Source organism: Glandiceps talaboti, chromosome 2 (genome assembly GCF_964340395.1).
Source record: "Glandiceps talaboti chromosome 2, keGlaTala1.1, whole genome shotgun sequence".
Taxonomy (NCBI): Eukaryota; Metazoa; Hemichordata; class Enteropneusta; family Spengelidae; genus Glandiceps; species Glandiceps talaboti.
The window spans coordinates 14980908-14997235 of NC_135550.1; the positions used below are offsets into that span (position 1 = coordinate 14980908).

A 16328-nucleotide genomic window follows, 5' to 3' on the forward strand; every position below is an offset into this window, starting at 1 on the left:
CTATGGCCCAAGATTACATTCTTTATGTATTTATTGTCGTGTATTTGCCAAGGCTTGGAAACACTAAACAGAGTTAGTATGTGTTCTGAATTGTGTAAAGGCTTGGAAACACTAAACAGAGTTAGTATGTGTTCTGAATTGTGTAAAGGCTAAAATTACTAAACAGAGAGGTCTGTTTTGAGTTTGTGTTGAAGTAAAGATATTTTTTAATCACGTTTTATCAAGATTATGTAACACTGACAACACCTAATAATTTTGATGATAATAATACTGTAACATTAATTTTGATACCATAATCATATTAATAATTGATTATTTTCTTAATTATGTAATACCATGACATGAATTGATAATTGGTTGATAGCACCTTTTCATTTGTCAATAATGTGTACAGTGTTGTATAGCTGGAAAGATGGGTAGAATCAGCAGTGAATCTGAGTAGTGTTTGCTATAGCCAGGATGGGGATTTTTAAATTTTGGTTTTACCACCAAAAATTTAAAATCTCCATCCGTATGAATTCCAGGATATGTTTGCTAAACACTGAAAAAAAGTTGCATTGGAATTAAAACCGTATGCTGCAAGGTTAGAGTAGAAACTGGGGGTAATGTATGCAGTTTTCACAAAGAATTTGGCAGGTATTATATTAGTTGGAACTCCATTTTATTTGAAATTTTACAGAACTTGCTTTAATAAAACTCACTTGACATGAAATGTTGAAATGTACAACAGCATCAAACTAAAACATGAAATGTATACTCATCTGAAGTAGTGAAATATACACTGTTGGTGACATGGAATATTCATCAACGCTAACATACAAAGTTATCATTGTTATTTTACAGTGGTTATGTGAATTTTGAATTTGTTTATTTGTCAAACTCACAAAACACCTAGAATACCACCATCAATAAATTTGTTTAATGTGTAAAAGCTTCCAAATGATGAGTCTTGTATTTCAAAGGATCAGAAATAACAGCAATACAATTACATGTATTGTTGAATATTAACCATAGGCCTAGTAATCCTGCATATGTCAGATCACCTAGAGGTCAATTTTGGGAATTCTAAAGTAGAATTTATTGTCAGTTTTAACAAATTGCAATTTTACTGTACTCCAAGATAACACATTATATGAAATCAATCGAAAACACAGTTTAAACCTTCACTAGCTGAAACTGGAGTATTATTTTTTTCAATCAGACAGCCAACAATATATTCACAGAAAATTGTTGAAATACCAAAAATTAGACACTGTACATGTCAATTAGAGGTTGATTGCATCCATAAGTAGTACAGAAATAGGTTGAAATTGTGATCGCATTTAGAGGTGCTGATATTCGGGGTGCAGACCCCCCAAGAATTTGATTGGATTTATTTGTACAATACATTTGTATTATGTGTACACAAATATATTTACTCACAGGTGATTCAATACTGTTCAGGGTGTACAATATTATGATTAGGTCATTATATCTAAAAAAAAAAAAAAAAAGTTTCAAAAAAGTTCCAGTTGTAGTCAGTACAGCTTTCAAAATTTATGCACGCATGTTTCTTGTGTACAACGTTTGTCTGACTTTGACCTACAAGAGAAATTCTGACAAATAAGTAAGTCAACTGATACGTTTGTATTTAAACTGACAGTATGTCATTGTATATTTAATTTTTTTTAAGTTCAACACAACTTTTTAGCATGTTTTTTGAGAAGTCTTAAACTTGTATTTTAGTTGTAATTTGAGTTGTCATGGTAACATGGTATTTTGTCTTGAAATGTTCACAGGTTTGTGAATAAAAAACTACATTTCCTAATATGTTGTGTTAAATTGTAATTATGATCTGAATTGAAAAATCATGTTTTTAGGCATAGACTTCTGAAAAATGTGTGTACAGTGTTATGATAGTGGAGTCGCTGATGGCTGAATGGTTAGAGTGGCTGGCTTGAAATTTGTAGATTGCAGGTTGTGATGTCATTGATGGCTGAATGGTTAGAGTGGCTGGCTTGAAATCTGTACATTGCAGGTTTTAAGTCTCACTCACCACTGCCATTTGTTTCTGAATGGCTCAAGTCAAGATTTGAACCATGATTGTGTCTCATTCAACCCAGCTATATAATTGGGAACCTGGTAGGATAGAGGTTTCTATGTGAATGCTTTAATCCTATAATAGTTTCGAGTGCCTGGAGCTCTCGGGAGAACAGCCACATTATAAAAACACATTATTATGATGGGCGGGGTACAAGTGTATACCAACCGTGATAAAAATGTTGTTATTCATATTAATGAATTTGTCAAGACATAATCAACCCTTTTCCTGATATCCATATTAGGTCCTAAACAGCAGGGCAGATCAGGCTGAATTGTTCACAAGAGAGATATGTCAGTGAATATCTTGAAAAATCTCTAGTGAAAATAATAAGCAGCAGAAAGAAGTGAGACTCTCCCAACTCCTCTCCCCCCCCCCCCACCACCACCACCACCACCACCACCACCACCACCACCACCACTGCTGCCGCCACCACCACCAGAGGGGCAGGAGGCATGAATGTGTGTACCATATACACTTTTCTATGTAATGTTCAATAAATCCTTCTTAGCATAATCAGGTGAGGAATATTTACACAAAGGATGGATGTGTTTGACAGGTTAAATTGACATCTAATGTGTACTTTACTCTTTAGGATTAACTAATAACAGCTGTCATTCATACCACTGATAAACCTTTGGTAGACAGAAAGGAAAATCAACACTACAGGAATGATGTATATCCATAGACCCAACACAAAAGGGCGTAGGGTCTTTCATGTACAGTAGGGTCTATGGTATATCCAACACATACACCTTTTACCCCATGCACAAAAAATGTAAAGTTTCAGGTGATACCCTTAGTACATCTCTCTCTCTCTACCAGTCTGCATATACATCATTAGTTCTATGGGTTCAACTGACCTTTCATATTTGTGATATTAATATACATAATTATGCATATTTGTGATATAAATTATGATATATACATAATTCAATTCTCCTTCAGATATTTGATTGATGTGTCGTCAGATATAACTTTAATGTCTGTCCTTGAATTTAGGTCGGCTGTAGTAAGTTCAGGGTCACCTTGCCATGAACATGTTCTGTACTCTTTGATATGTGAGGCATTCCCAGGAATTCAACAGGTGTCCATGCAGCAAAGAATAAACAAGGGAAATTTATTCTGCTAATTTGAGATTGATTTTTATGGTGTATGTATATTTATATACATATATATGTTTGTTGTGTACTCATTGTGTTTAACTCTCTGAGATATAATTTGGGCAAGATATGTCATCCAACTTTTACTACAACAGAAACCAAGCTAGAGGCAAACTAAGATAAACACAAACTAAAACTACTGTTGCAACATGTTGATACAAGCTGTGAATGGGCATTGATGTAATTACACCCACAGTAGGGTGGCATCTTTGATAGCAAGTTTTCCTCAAGAGGCCGACACATTCAACCTCCTTCAGTGATTTCACTACATTGATTACAAGGCAAGTTATTATTATCCACATAACCAAGGCACCGCTATCATCCACTTATGTCATCTACCACATGCAACAATAATAGATTCAGTGTATGTGTGTTTTATCATAGTTTGCCGATAGCTTGATTTCCACGATAGTAAGTCAAAGAAAACAAGAACATTGATGCCACTATGTGCTTCATTGTTCAGTCTAAATTGTTTTGGCAATGGATCAAAATGAAGGAGATGATGTCATTGAGAGTCAGGAATGTCAGAATACAGGGTCAGGTTGATGTAAATGACATTAATCCAATTGTAAAGTACAATCACCGATCCAAGTCCTATTTTAAACAGATCAACACCTGACCAAAGACTTATGTTTGTCATTTCATATAAGCTGTGATTGACTTAAACACTAACAGAAACTACCCATATTCCTGCTAATTTTTGGGTAAAAACCTTGAGAAAAAAACACCAAATTTAAAGAGGAAACTAAACTTTGACTTTATCTTCTGAAAAGCGATATTTTGCATTATTTATAAATCTGGTTATCTCACCGTCTATTGATGAAACTCAGAATCCATTTGTGTTGTGTGTGTGTGTGTTAGACCACATAATACAGCCAATGTACAATTCAATTTTACAGTGAAAAAAACACACCAGGTATGTCAATCATTCATTGCAAACAACAAGATTATTTGATCTTTTTGATGACATTCACAGTTCATGCCTTGACCCCGGATATGTCCAGGACCCACCCTCACTTTTATCAGCCCACACCTACCCTCAAAACAATGCAAGTACTAATAATAACCCCCTCTCTCCATCTGGGGCATATTGCCCCCTGGATAGACGGATGAGTCATTGCAATGTTGCTATGTAGATCAATTCTGACATTCTCATAAAAACCACAGGCCTCACCCTTGTGGCAACTGCAAACGAGGAATCGCCACAACTGAAGATTTTTTTGTTGCATCAGCAGAAAGATATGCTCTGGGTTGTGAGACTGAATATTGCTAAATGTTTCTTATCTCTGTTGTTCATTTGTAATATGTTATCTGTGTTTGTTGACTATAATAAAAACTAGTATAAAAGAAGTTTACAGAAATTAATATTATCATATTCTTTTCTTTTTTTTTATAGACAAACCATTTTATTTAATCTAATATGTTGTTTGACATCTAGATTTAATAAATGTCTCACATAGAATCTAGATGTGATGACATATGTACCAGCAATTATGTGAACTGATCGATGTATCGGTGCATACTGGTGGTATTTGCACTGCACTGCAGTGCAAGACCGGAAACATTATTGCATACCTGTATGCAAATGATATGCAAACCGGGCATGATCTTTTCCTGTACATGACATTGCATGATTACACAGTGTGATTTGTATGACAATTTGCAGTTTCAGATAACTCCATAACCATGTCTAATAATAAACAGAACCCCATAATATGCCAGTGCCAGTAAGTACGGCTGCAAGTGAACACCGGGGCAAACATTCATGCATTCAATTGTCCCCCACCCCGTGTCATATAATCAAATCAAATAATTAGTAATCTTTTGGGTTAAAATTTCATCCATTTTGCTAGAGGCATTTGGCAATAATTGTAATTCGAGGATTGGTATGCATGCTTCTATCTCCAGGCCACTCTGTTCGACACAACTCTGGTCGCTAGAGGGCGCTATGCCATTGGCGCTAGAAATCATATAGACACTGCTACATGTAATGTACAAGCATTCTGAAGCCTTCACAAATGTTTTTATCCAGATTACAAAACATTGATCTGATAATTCATAAATAATTATACACAATGTACACAAAATTTTTTTATATTTTCAATTTATTCAAGTCTTGGGTTCATAAAGCGAATATCGCTACGACAACATTTTTGATACTAGAAAATCACCAATCGGCAAAAAATTGTAAATTGGTGACAAGCACACACACATAGTAATGCATGCATAACCTTATAGAAATTGTACTAGCCTTAACATTGTTCTGAAACACTGAAGCAATATAATTTCAACCCTTATTAAAGAAAATATATTTGTAAAATATAAGTGGAGTTCACACATTTATTTGGGTCAATCTGAAACAGCATCATTCATATTACACAAACTATAGAGGGCGCTATACTGCATGGCTACTTGGGTGCACCCGAATTTACTAGAAAAAGCATGTTGTCTGCATGCATTTCTTTATATGTAACGCTTTTCTTGTTCTTTTTTCATCATTGTAATATGACTATGCTAAAACATAGTCAAACATCAGCGTACCTCTTAAAAGATGAAAAAATTCTAGCAAAAAGCATGAACATATGTATCACTTCCACAAGATTGGTATTGCTTTCTGCATTGTATTATACAATAGGGGTAGCTTCAACACTATATACAGACTGTGTTATGTGCACCTGTATTGAAAAATCTCTTACATCTTGTATTCCCACCCATCTAATGTACTATCATCAGATTGTTCAGTTGATTTGTAATAGTGCAAAGAGTACTGCGTCTCAATAGGAAATTCAATTGCTGATATTACAGATTTCTGGGTGTAATACTGATTTCAAACTTCCAAGCATTCAACGTGTCTTTGTGCTTGACAACAACAAATGGGGGTATTACATATTGATTATGATAAATATGGAAAGATCTATACATGAACCAAAAATGTATGTGAAGGAAAGATTATGTTCTTGGTTATGCGCATGAATGGATTAAAATAACTTCTAAATCCTGCGTTCTGGTTTTCATTGTCTGTACCAGTGGTTATTTGAATTGGTGTGAATGCATACAATAGGCATTTCACTGCAGAAGAATAAAAACATTTATTTGCATACCTGTATGCAAGTGAGCATTCCATGATGTATTCAAAATCATCATGTGAACGCATTTATATTTCTCTGAAATTTCTCGTTTCACATGAACATTATATGATGACAAAATAAACCCATGATGCACAAACACTGGTGTAATACCAACACTGGCACTTACACATTACAGAGTTCAGCTATAATATCCCTACTAAATATAGTTGGTGTTGATGGCCAAGGAAGATTTCACCTTGTCTACAAAACTGTCAAAACCATACTAGCTGTAACTAAAAACAATTCGTTGTCACAAAAATCACCAATAATTTCAACCATCCTTTCATTTCATATTACAAATAAATAAATTGTTGCTATTAAAAGCACCCCCCCCCCATGGAAACATGGACATCAACTATACATGGTACAGTGAATTTCACAATACTGTGCAGCTATTCTGTTGGATACAACCACGCAGAAACCAAAAAGAAACTGCATATACCACACTTCAATAGCAAGATCACATTTTTTGCTACATTAAATCTAAATGAAATAGCTCCATGCAGACATTTGGGCGCCAATGTTTTTCTTAGTATCAAATACCTGATGTAAAATGTCCTTTGCGGTGTTCATTTGATGTCTGTCGGTAACATGTGTACTTCATTTCACTTAGACAAATTGTAGCAAGAAAATGTACTCGTTCAATCTTGGTATCTTAAAGTGTAGCATGTCCAGTTTCTCATTGGTTTCTGCGTGGTTGTATCAAAACAGAAAAGCAGCACAGTATTGAGATATTTGCTGTATAAGACATTGACATACAAGACAAGAGTCTGCCTGACTAGACGGCTTTCTCTGATTTATTTAGCAAACTACTATTTGACCCTAAAATCGATGGTCAAGATTAACTTTTGTGACGAAAATTCAGCTCTACAGGTTGAGGTCGCAAAATCAAGTGAAGTTCATCTTGTACACTACAGTGTCTTGACACTTGTGACAAGTTTGGTTGAAATTGAGTTGTGTGTGTCTGAGAGGATGGCTGTACACAGTACAGACAGACACAAGCACAGATGGACGTAGGACATTCCTATAGCCTTCCCCACTCAGAATAGTGTCAGTTGGGACTAAAACTTGAAACACTTACATATAATCTGTTTAGATATGGAAAAAAATACGTTGCCATGACAACAGCATGTAATGAAAGTCTGAATAGTTCCACATTGTATATCTACATAGTTTGGTTTTTCTCTGGCAAGATACAATTTTAACTTCTTCTGCCAAGGAGTCTCTGTGTTATACCTCCAGCTAATGATGACTGTGGTTGTTTGACTTCTGCTTGCCTTTGAGCAAACTCCTCCTGGGATATAGTAGACAGAGAAAGTATTCACATGAGATTGTAGTCGATAATATTTGTACAAAACAGAATGTTTCTATATCTTGCTAAACAGGCTGTATTTGTTGCAGACAGATTCCCCCTCTCTCTTTGTCCACATTCTACCAGGAGTGATAAACTCACTGTGCAGTCCATTACTTACATACAGCTGTATACATGCTTACACAAATATCACAACATATGAAGACCATTTCTAATAGTATGATCACCTACTGACAGAACGTCTGTATTTGGCCACAACATTTCTAGACAATTGCACTTGTATCGACAGACAGACAGACAGATAATATCCAGACACACAGACACAGACACAAACAGACACACAGACAGACACACGCACACACACACACAGGCACAGTCAGACAGACACAGACACAGACACGTGCACACACACACACACACACACACACACATACACACACACACACACACACACACACACACACACACACACACACACACACCTGTAATCTGGCTTGGTTTCTCTTGAAAGCTTCTACTGGGTCTTCTTCTAGTCTGTAGTGTTCTAGCACTGACCTCACATCTTCTACACCCGACGTTGCAATGGCTGTAGGCAGAAAAACAACAAAGTCTTGTATCACATCATTGCCCATTAAGAAACAAAATGACGTCATTAATTATAGATAAACCTACACGGCATTGTTGTTGAAATGAATTTGTACAAGTACAGTCCAAAAACTATTAGTAGGGTTTCCTTTTGACTTTTGACTTTTGACTCCAATTCATAATAGTCTAAGTTTCCTACCATCAAGTACAAATAATTGACAAGCATCACCATAACAACAACCATATTTTATCACCAGAAGTTTGATTGTAATCTGACCTTCGTTTGAACTTCTAATCACAAGTTCAGGGTGGGGCCTAAATCTTTTGATCATGCAGGTGAGTGCAGACCCATGGAGTAGTACAGACATAAGTGATTGATGATGGCGTGGCATGAATTTCATATCTTACAGATAAACTAAGTGAGTGCAACCTGATGTTTATTTGTTGATATTATACCTAAGTTCTAGTATAACTTCAACCATGTCTGTCAATGTTGTAGTAAATACAGAGAAAAACTTGGAAACCAATATTAGTAATCCATCAACATGTATTTAAACATCTCTTTTTTTTTTTCATTCTTGTCGTGAAATAATCATGCATCAATGATGTCAAGTTATCTATTGAGAATCTACCACAGACACAAACTAACACTATTGTTGCATCACGTTGATATCAGCTAACAACAGACATTGCTGTAATTACACTCACAGTAGGGTGGTGTCTCTAATAGCAAATTTTCCTCAAGTGGCCACTCCTTCAACCTCATTCAGTGTTTACACTATCTTGATTACAGGGTGATTATATCCACATAACCAAGACACTACTATCATCAACTTCTGTAATCTACCACATTGAACAACAATAGTTTTAGTTTGTGTCTATCTTCATTTAGCAAATAACTTGCTTTTCCAAAGTAATATACACAAAAACATAGCATTACTTCTTAAGAATATTGCCAGATCAAAGAGTGTCCTGTCATCATCATTGCCTTCCCATTTCTTCAGACCAATGGCATTAGTTGGATGAAGTTGATAAGACTTGGGTTCACAATCTACTATAATTATTTTAGACAGCTCTCTGTTTAAACTTGACAAATCCTACAAATGAAACACAGGAAATTATTAATAAATTTGGCATCATGATGCATGAATAATTAGACTGACAGGCTGGCTCATCACCTGCACAGTGATAGACTAAGTTCAATCCTTGCTGCTACCAGTGCCCCCTGATTGGCAAAGTTCTTTGGACAAATTTTGATCCAATATTGTGCCTCACGCCAGAGACAACCAAGCTGTATGATTAAAGGGGGAACACCACTCCATGAAATAAAGTCATTTTCATCAACTTTACATTCTGACGAGTCATTTCATGATTTGACATCACATACATTATGTACGATGACCACAAAACACTGAGTAGAAACTTGTTTCTCATTCATTGTTCTGTGGAAGTCCTTGCCATGGACATGCATTGTCTTATGGGAGTCAGCCGACATACATTAGGTAACAGCAGAACATTGTACAACAAAAATTATTATGTGCTGTCACCTACTAGTAGTTGATAGTGTTGTGTAAACTGGCTAGTCATTAGTCAGAAAACCGTTACAAAAAACTCTTGGACAATTCAATAGTTTGTGAAATGCTTATACGTTTCAATCATACATGCTGCAATGAGTACAACAACAAGAACTCAAATAATTACACTAAAAATTACAAAAAATAGATCAAGTTACAGCTATTGGAGTTTACAGGGGAACAGGTGAGGCTAATTTGATCTTACCTTCATTTCTGTATGTATAGGGGACCCATTGTTTATTTCCAATAAATGTCCCATAGTGCCCAAGTGTCAAACTGACCTCTTCTTAACCAGATTTACGGTTACCATTTTTTACAACCCACGCAAGATTGGTGAAAATGACTTTTCTAGGTCCCCAAAACTTAAAAAAATGCATAAAGATGAAATCAGCCTCGTCTATGTTCCCATTCAATGCACATCCATTTGTGACATTAACATTTATATATCTCTGTCTTACCTTGACGTGGTGTCCATCCATGTACCTTGTGGCATCTCTAAATAATCTATATGTAATGTAACCGTTGGGATCTAGTTTGTCAACCAGTGGGTAGCCAGTCTACAAAGAAAGATAACTTACAATCAATGTAGTGTGGTGTGGTATATATTTTCTACAAACACATACCCAACTTGAACGTGATATACAAGTTGTGAGGTGATATACGTTTTGGCTTCCATATGATGACCATGAGCTCGGTTTCTGGTACATGAAAGGAAGCCTAAACTATTAATTTATAAACAAGGAATACTTACCAAACTCTGTTCTTGTGTATATAATACAATTTCAAATAAAGGTGGTCCAACTTGTGACAGGAAGAAATCCACCCCAGGTCTTTTCTTAAACCTCCAACCTGTGCCGTACTATGCAAAGTACAAAATATACAACATATTGAATTCTGTGTATATCATTGCCTTTGTACATATGTATCGTTTTTGTGTCAGATATTATTATCTTACTACGCACCTCAGAAATAAAACTCTTGAACTTTTGTTAAATTGCTATTACTTTCTTCAAGAAAACTATAAACCATACACTTATTTAATATCAAGAAAAAATATTCAGAGATTTGACACCATACACATTTTTGACAGAGAGATACAAATGTAATGCATATCAGAATCCAAAATGGCTGCCTTGTAATATGGCATGAATTCTACAGGATAATTACAGATTAAAAAGATTTTGATTTCCTTGAAAATAAAGAATGTGAACCCAAAAATTTCTTTCATTGTTTCAAAAGGACAGGGAGAAAGCTTTCTATGGCAAAGTTTTGAGAGAGATTTGAAAAAAATTTGATTTTTGGGCAGATTGACTACAAGGCAGATTTTTGTTGATGTCTAATTAGAGTTACGAGTATAATTTTTAAACTTTGCATGAACAGTAATATTTGAAATATCTTTTCTCTGGCTTTGTCTTGTCCTTGGTCACTATTTTTTGTAGTTTGGTAACCAACATGGTAGTGAAAGGAGCTTCTGCTGTACACACGTCTTTAATACCCTGGTAATTCAAGTCAACAATTTTTGTATCAGGATAACCACTTCTTTCTGTGCTATCACCCTTGTCAACTTTTTACAACAGTACGTTATTAATGTATCTAGAAATCATGCTATTACCGGTATGTATTGCTAAGAATGGTAAGGAGAAATCGTGATCCAAACCCCTGGAATAACTTTCTGTAACACCGGCACTCTCTGCCCAAATATGGTCAATTGTGCCAAAGACTATAACTCTCTTTTTTTGTTACTGTGTGCACTGAGCTCTTAGAAGTTACAATACTCTTTTAATCTATAAACATAGCAGTTATCGATCAGAGGGGAAGTCCTTAAAGGAATTTCATCCTGTAAACGTAACTGGTATTTTGTTTGGTGACACACTAAACTAACTGCCAAACTATGATATACTCCTACACAAAGTGTAATTTTTAACTTACCGTCCATTCCGGATTGACCAATATATTTTTCATTTCTAAGACTAATGTGTATGGAGGTTGATAGTATGGTGGTTTCATTGGGTCTGGTAATAACTTCTCAGCCGTGGGTTCTACAATCATCTGTAAAAAAAATAATCCAATATTTCATACGTTCAGTTAAAACTAATATCGAAAAGTTATTTGGAGGGAATAAATGGTATTAATCATTTACTTTCCACAGTACACTGTATTTGAAAGGAGTAAGGAGGTTTTTAAAGTTACAGTAACTGCAACTTCTGGGGGTATTCTACAGTATCTGCAACTGCTGGGGTATTCTACAGTAACTGCAACTTCCAGGGATATTCTACAGTATACTGCAACTTCTAGGGATATCCTATAGTAACTGCAACTTCTGGGGTATTATACACTAACTGTAACTTCTGGGGGTATAATACACTAACTGCAACTTCTAGGGGTATTCTACAGTAACTGCAACTTCCAAAAGTATTCTTTGGTTTTGACACTACATATTGTTATTCTACTTTCTCTCAGCATGTGTCAAGACAAAGTTGGTCCAGCTCTGTATACACCCTCTCACTTGATAGAAAATGGCAAGTTAGTTTTGAAACCAACTTACCACTTTCTTAATTCAATCAAATAAATGGGTACCTGGTAGGACTAGACTGCACATGAAGGATTAATCTAGTGTCAGCCACATATTGTGTTCTCCTCTGGGAGTTGATAAAGTATAAAGGGCTGTACCATGGTATGTCCGGTAATTTTCAATGAGCTACTCACCGTTCTGTAATTCCTGGCCCATTTAATAGATCTACCGATGTATGCCCAAACTATGAAACTATCATCAAATTCATCAGCTATCTGTAAAGATAACAGTATACATTCAAAATGAAGTGAACAAATCTTCTGACAAAACACTCTTCATACTTACAGCACTTAATGTTTCATTAGAAGTGGAGGATCATGTTTTTGACAGACTTAAGTATGCAATCAGACATTTCAGGTAAAAATTTCAGATTTTGTGTTTGGGACAAAAGTCACTTTGATACAAAAGTGGATGAAAACGATCTCCAAAAAGTATAAATCACGGCATAGAGCATGGTAAACTCATATTCAGTTCACATTTAGAATAATGTATATTTAAATCCCAAAGGGCAGCCATTAAATTGAGATACTGCCCGAGATCATGTGACCATGTCTCTAAATTATTATCCAATAACTTACCCTGTTTCCTTCTTCATCAACTGGTGGCTCTCCTGTAATATCGAGAAAAAAAGATAAATATAATCCTAAATCTTGGACAAAATAACACAATATAGAAATGGCACAAAAAATATTTCAATACATCACTGGATTTCATTAGAAACAAGAATTACTTCGAATGATTGAGCTGTTTAAAAAGAATGTTTTGGAGAATTTCTTTCACTGGAAGGGGAAGAAGACTTACAACTATGGTTTTTTTTTGAAATTATGTCAACTTTGATTCTTTCAAGTTCAATTCTGCAAACATCTCTACTTTACTGGACCTTCTCAAAGTCTGATTGTCAACTACAGCATCAGATCACGTTGCCCTAATTTCAACTTTCGACTTTCTCTTTACTTGACATTGTAAAATATACATTCCTAAAGTCCTACAGAGGTAAAACCAAGGATTCACCTGGTGTTACATATTGATATCAAAATGTCCCTCACAAGCATCAATATAAACTAACTAAAACCACAATAATTTGACAGGGTTGTTTTGGGTCCAGAATAACGCAATGCACTTGTATACGTTTTCATGCACCTTTGACGGCCTGAGACATTGATAACTGCCCTAGACAAAACCATACTATATTTGTAAAAAAAAAAATGGTTTGTTCATGCTTTTGTTGTCGTAGTGCTCCTATACAATTACAAATTGACTTTTGACAGCGAGTTTACATTTGTTATATGTTTTCATAAACTTTCGAGTTCTGGAAAGTTACTTCATGATTTCACATCACTTTGAAAACAGTTTCCCTTTATTGTTCTAGCAGTGGTACACTTTTGCCAGATGAGTCTTAGCAGACATGAATATGTATTAGATGAATAATACATATTCATCATTATTTGAAGGTAAAAGGCATTTTGTTCATCTAATATATATACATCTCTGCTGACTCTCGTGAGGCAGCGCTAAGACAGTCACAGAACAATGATTTTGAATCAAACACTACAAACGTTTGGCAATAGAGGTGTGGAGATTGAGAGGACTAACCGGGGGACTAACATCCAACTTTAAACTTATACGAATTTTATACGGAGTATTGAAGCACAGACATCTACAATGTCTATGACTGATAGAAGTCTGCGTCTATACTCTGGTGTCTATACTGCTTGTTGCAAACATAGGCCCTCAACCAACCAGGATCAGGATCTATCATGTCTATGTTCAACTTCAAGTTGCAAAATCACGGTTTGAGCTTGATAGCTGTCATTTTATTTTTATAATGACTTGATCGAATACAGGCCTTTTGGCTAATATCCGGTCAGTACTACATGTACTTTCCAAAAAATTAAATTATACATGTTATCACACAGTAGTGTACTTCCATGTGTATATTTGAGAGCAGTGGCAGGAATAACTTTTGAAGCAATGCACTGCAAGTTGGTGAGAAATGTTACATCATCAACGTCACGCTTACCACATTCGATGATTGCTACCACGGCCGCAAGACCAAGCGATCCAAACGTTAGAAGAAAAGCCCATTTTTGTGCTTTGGCAAACCCCGTTTTCCCTTCTTTTTTCTTTTCTTCTTCTTCTTTCTGTTTTTCTGTTAACCTCTCCTCAGCTTCTTTCATTAGCGAGCTGAGTGGTTGGTAGCTCTGCTGGCCAGTGTTCGTCGTTGATCCGGCTCCTTGTGACGATGTGTAAAGTCTAAACTGTGGTCTAACGAGATGTCTAGTGGCATTTGTACTGTTTAGAAGACTATTTGTCAATATGCACGGTTTAAACACTCTCGAACCTTGCTGAAAAACGCGAAAATAATATGCACATGGCCCAAAACACACCTTACTGACGGCTGCCATATTGGAATATCCTATTCTGATGTGGGGAGTTGCAGACTATATACGAATGCAATCGCGAATCTTGTGTCATGACAACAGTGATATCGAATCGATGCCAGTATACCATTTAAAATGAATATAACAGCTTTAAGATTTCAGAAGACTGTCAGTTGATATTTGAAGATAAACTTGCCAAGACAGGAAGACAAAAGATGGGCGCAGAAGACTACCTTGACGCCGAGGGCGCTATTACTGGATAACAAACTATTGTCAAATTTAGTTAAAGGCCAAGGTCTTAATCCCAGGTTCTTGCATTAGTGTTATCTTATCAGTGGAGACATGAGAATTAGATATGGTTATTGTTTTGTTCTGGATCAACTTTTTTTTAAAGCTCTGCCAGACAACTGTTTTTCGTACCTAAATTTTAATCATTTTTTCTAAGTGGGCAAAATTAATATCGGATCGTGGTAAAAAAAAATATGTATATCTTCGGATCAGTCGATTCCCATAGCACTTTTAGGTATTGGTTTATTATAGCTTTTCCCCACACCATTGATACTTTCCCCAAAATAAAGTATAACTGAAAACGTTAGTGAATTAAGTTAATACTAAGTGATACTAACTACATGGCAAATCATGACAACGCACGTCAGTTCTGTTCGTTCTCGAGATCTCCTCGTATATTCCCACTGCGAAATGACCTTGATCACGTCGTACGTTCGAATGATCACGTGTCGTGTATCGCGTTATGTTGTTGCTCTGTTTTTTTGGAACATCTTCTTAGTTACGAAGCTATACGACATTTCGTAAACTTTACTTTGCGTGTGTTCTTACAAACAAATACTGACTTATACAAGATGATGCCAATTTTTGTTGCCCGATATAACAGAGTTCAGCAGTTTGATATCTTCCAGTTCAAATGTCGATTTTGTAAGTAGGTGCAAACTTTAGAAAATATATTTTAAGTTAACGATAAAACACGCGTATAAAATATGAAAAAAGTCTACCCTATTCGATGCCATTGAGATGTTCAAAAGTAAAGTTTCATCAGCACTTACTTTACTTAATTATTTTGCAGTTGAAAATCACATTTCAGTCGAGAAAAAGTGGATGAAATTCGAGTCTTTGATACTAAAGTAAAGGACATACCAACGAATGCGTCAGTTTATTACGATGTGCCACTTGGAAAAGTGTGTTGACTGTAGTAAATAGAAAGATCCGTCGACTTTATAAAGGAGATAATCACTGGACTAACAACAATGTTGTAAATGAAGATATCATTGAAGGTCTCATACCATGTGGTGAGTAAGATGATAATAGATGACTGATGAAAGTCATGAATTGCATTATTCCTGAAATATTTTATTACGATGGGAGATTACTTACACTTAAACATACCTTGAGACGGAAAATACTTCTTATTTAACAGGTTAACTAAATGGTAATGAATTAGAAATCAGCCAAATATTTTTCTGTTATATGCTACGTGTTTCAAACTCACATTTATATCCATAACAATTTGTTTATAAA

The 16328-nt window shown here is 35.5% G+C and overlaps 2 protein-coding genes across 2 annotated transcripts in view; one reads left to right on the forward strand and one right to left on the reverse strand.

Moving 5' to 3' along the window:
* The window catches only part of LOC144444584 (uncharacterized), a 10342-nt gene extending 10154 nt beyond the window's left edge, over window positions 1-188 (forward strand). The window contains exon 4 of the mRNA XM_078134066.1: window positions 1-188. This exon is cut by the window's left edge and continues 223 nt beyond it. The gene's annotated coding sequence lies outside the window, so the exon portion shown is untranslated.
* A 7363-nt stretch (window positions 189-7551) lies between these two features.
* On the reverse strand, window positions 7552-14819 carry LOC144453554 (mitochondrial import inner membrane translocase subunit TIM50-like). The gene is made up of 9 exons (XM_078144871.1): window positions 14435-14819; window positions 12993-13024; window positions 12549-12629; window positions 11772-11891; window positions 10594-10701; window positions 10301-10399; window positions 9209-9365; window positions 8166-8269; window positions 7552-7665 (listed from the first exon to the last, which is right to left on the reverse strand). Exons 1-9 carry the CDS (start codon window positions 14817-14819, stop codon window positions 7573-7575), a joined length of 1179 nt encoding a protein of 392 aa, XP_078000997.1. The 3' UTR covers window positions 7552-7572.
* Window positions 14820-16328: the final 1509 nt, after the last annotated feature.

Coding starts and splice junctions, on each gene's coding strand:
- LOC144453554 (XM_078144871.1), bottom strand. CDS start 14,819: ATGGCAGCCGTCAGTAAGGTGTGTTTTGGGCCATGTGCATATTATTTT. Junction 12,630..12,992: donor TTGATGAAGAAGGAAACAGG/GTAAGTTATTGG, acceptor TTATCTTTACAG/ATAGCTGATGAATTTGATGA. Junction 9,366..10,300: donor TGGATGGACACCACGTCAAG/GTAAGACAGAGA, acceptor TTTCATTTGTAG/GATTTGTCAAGTTTAAACAG.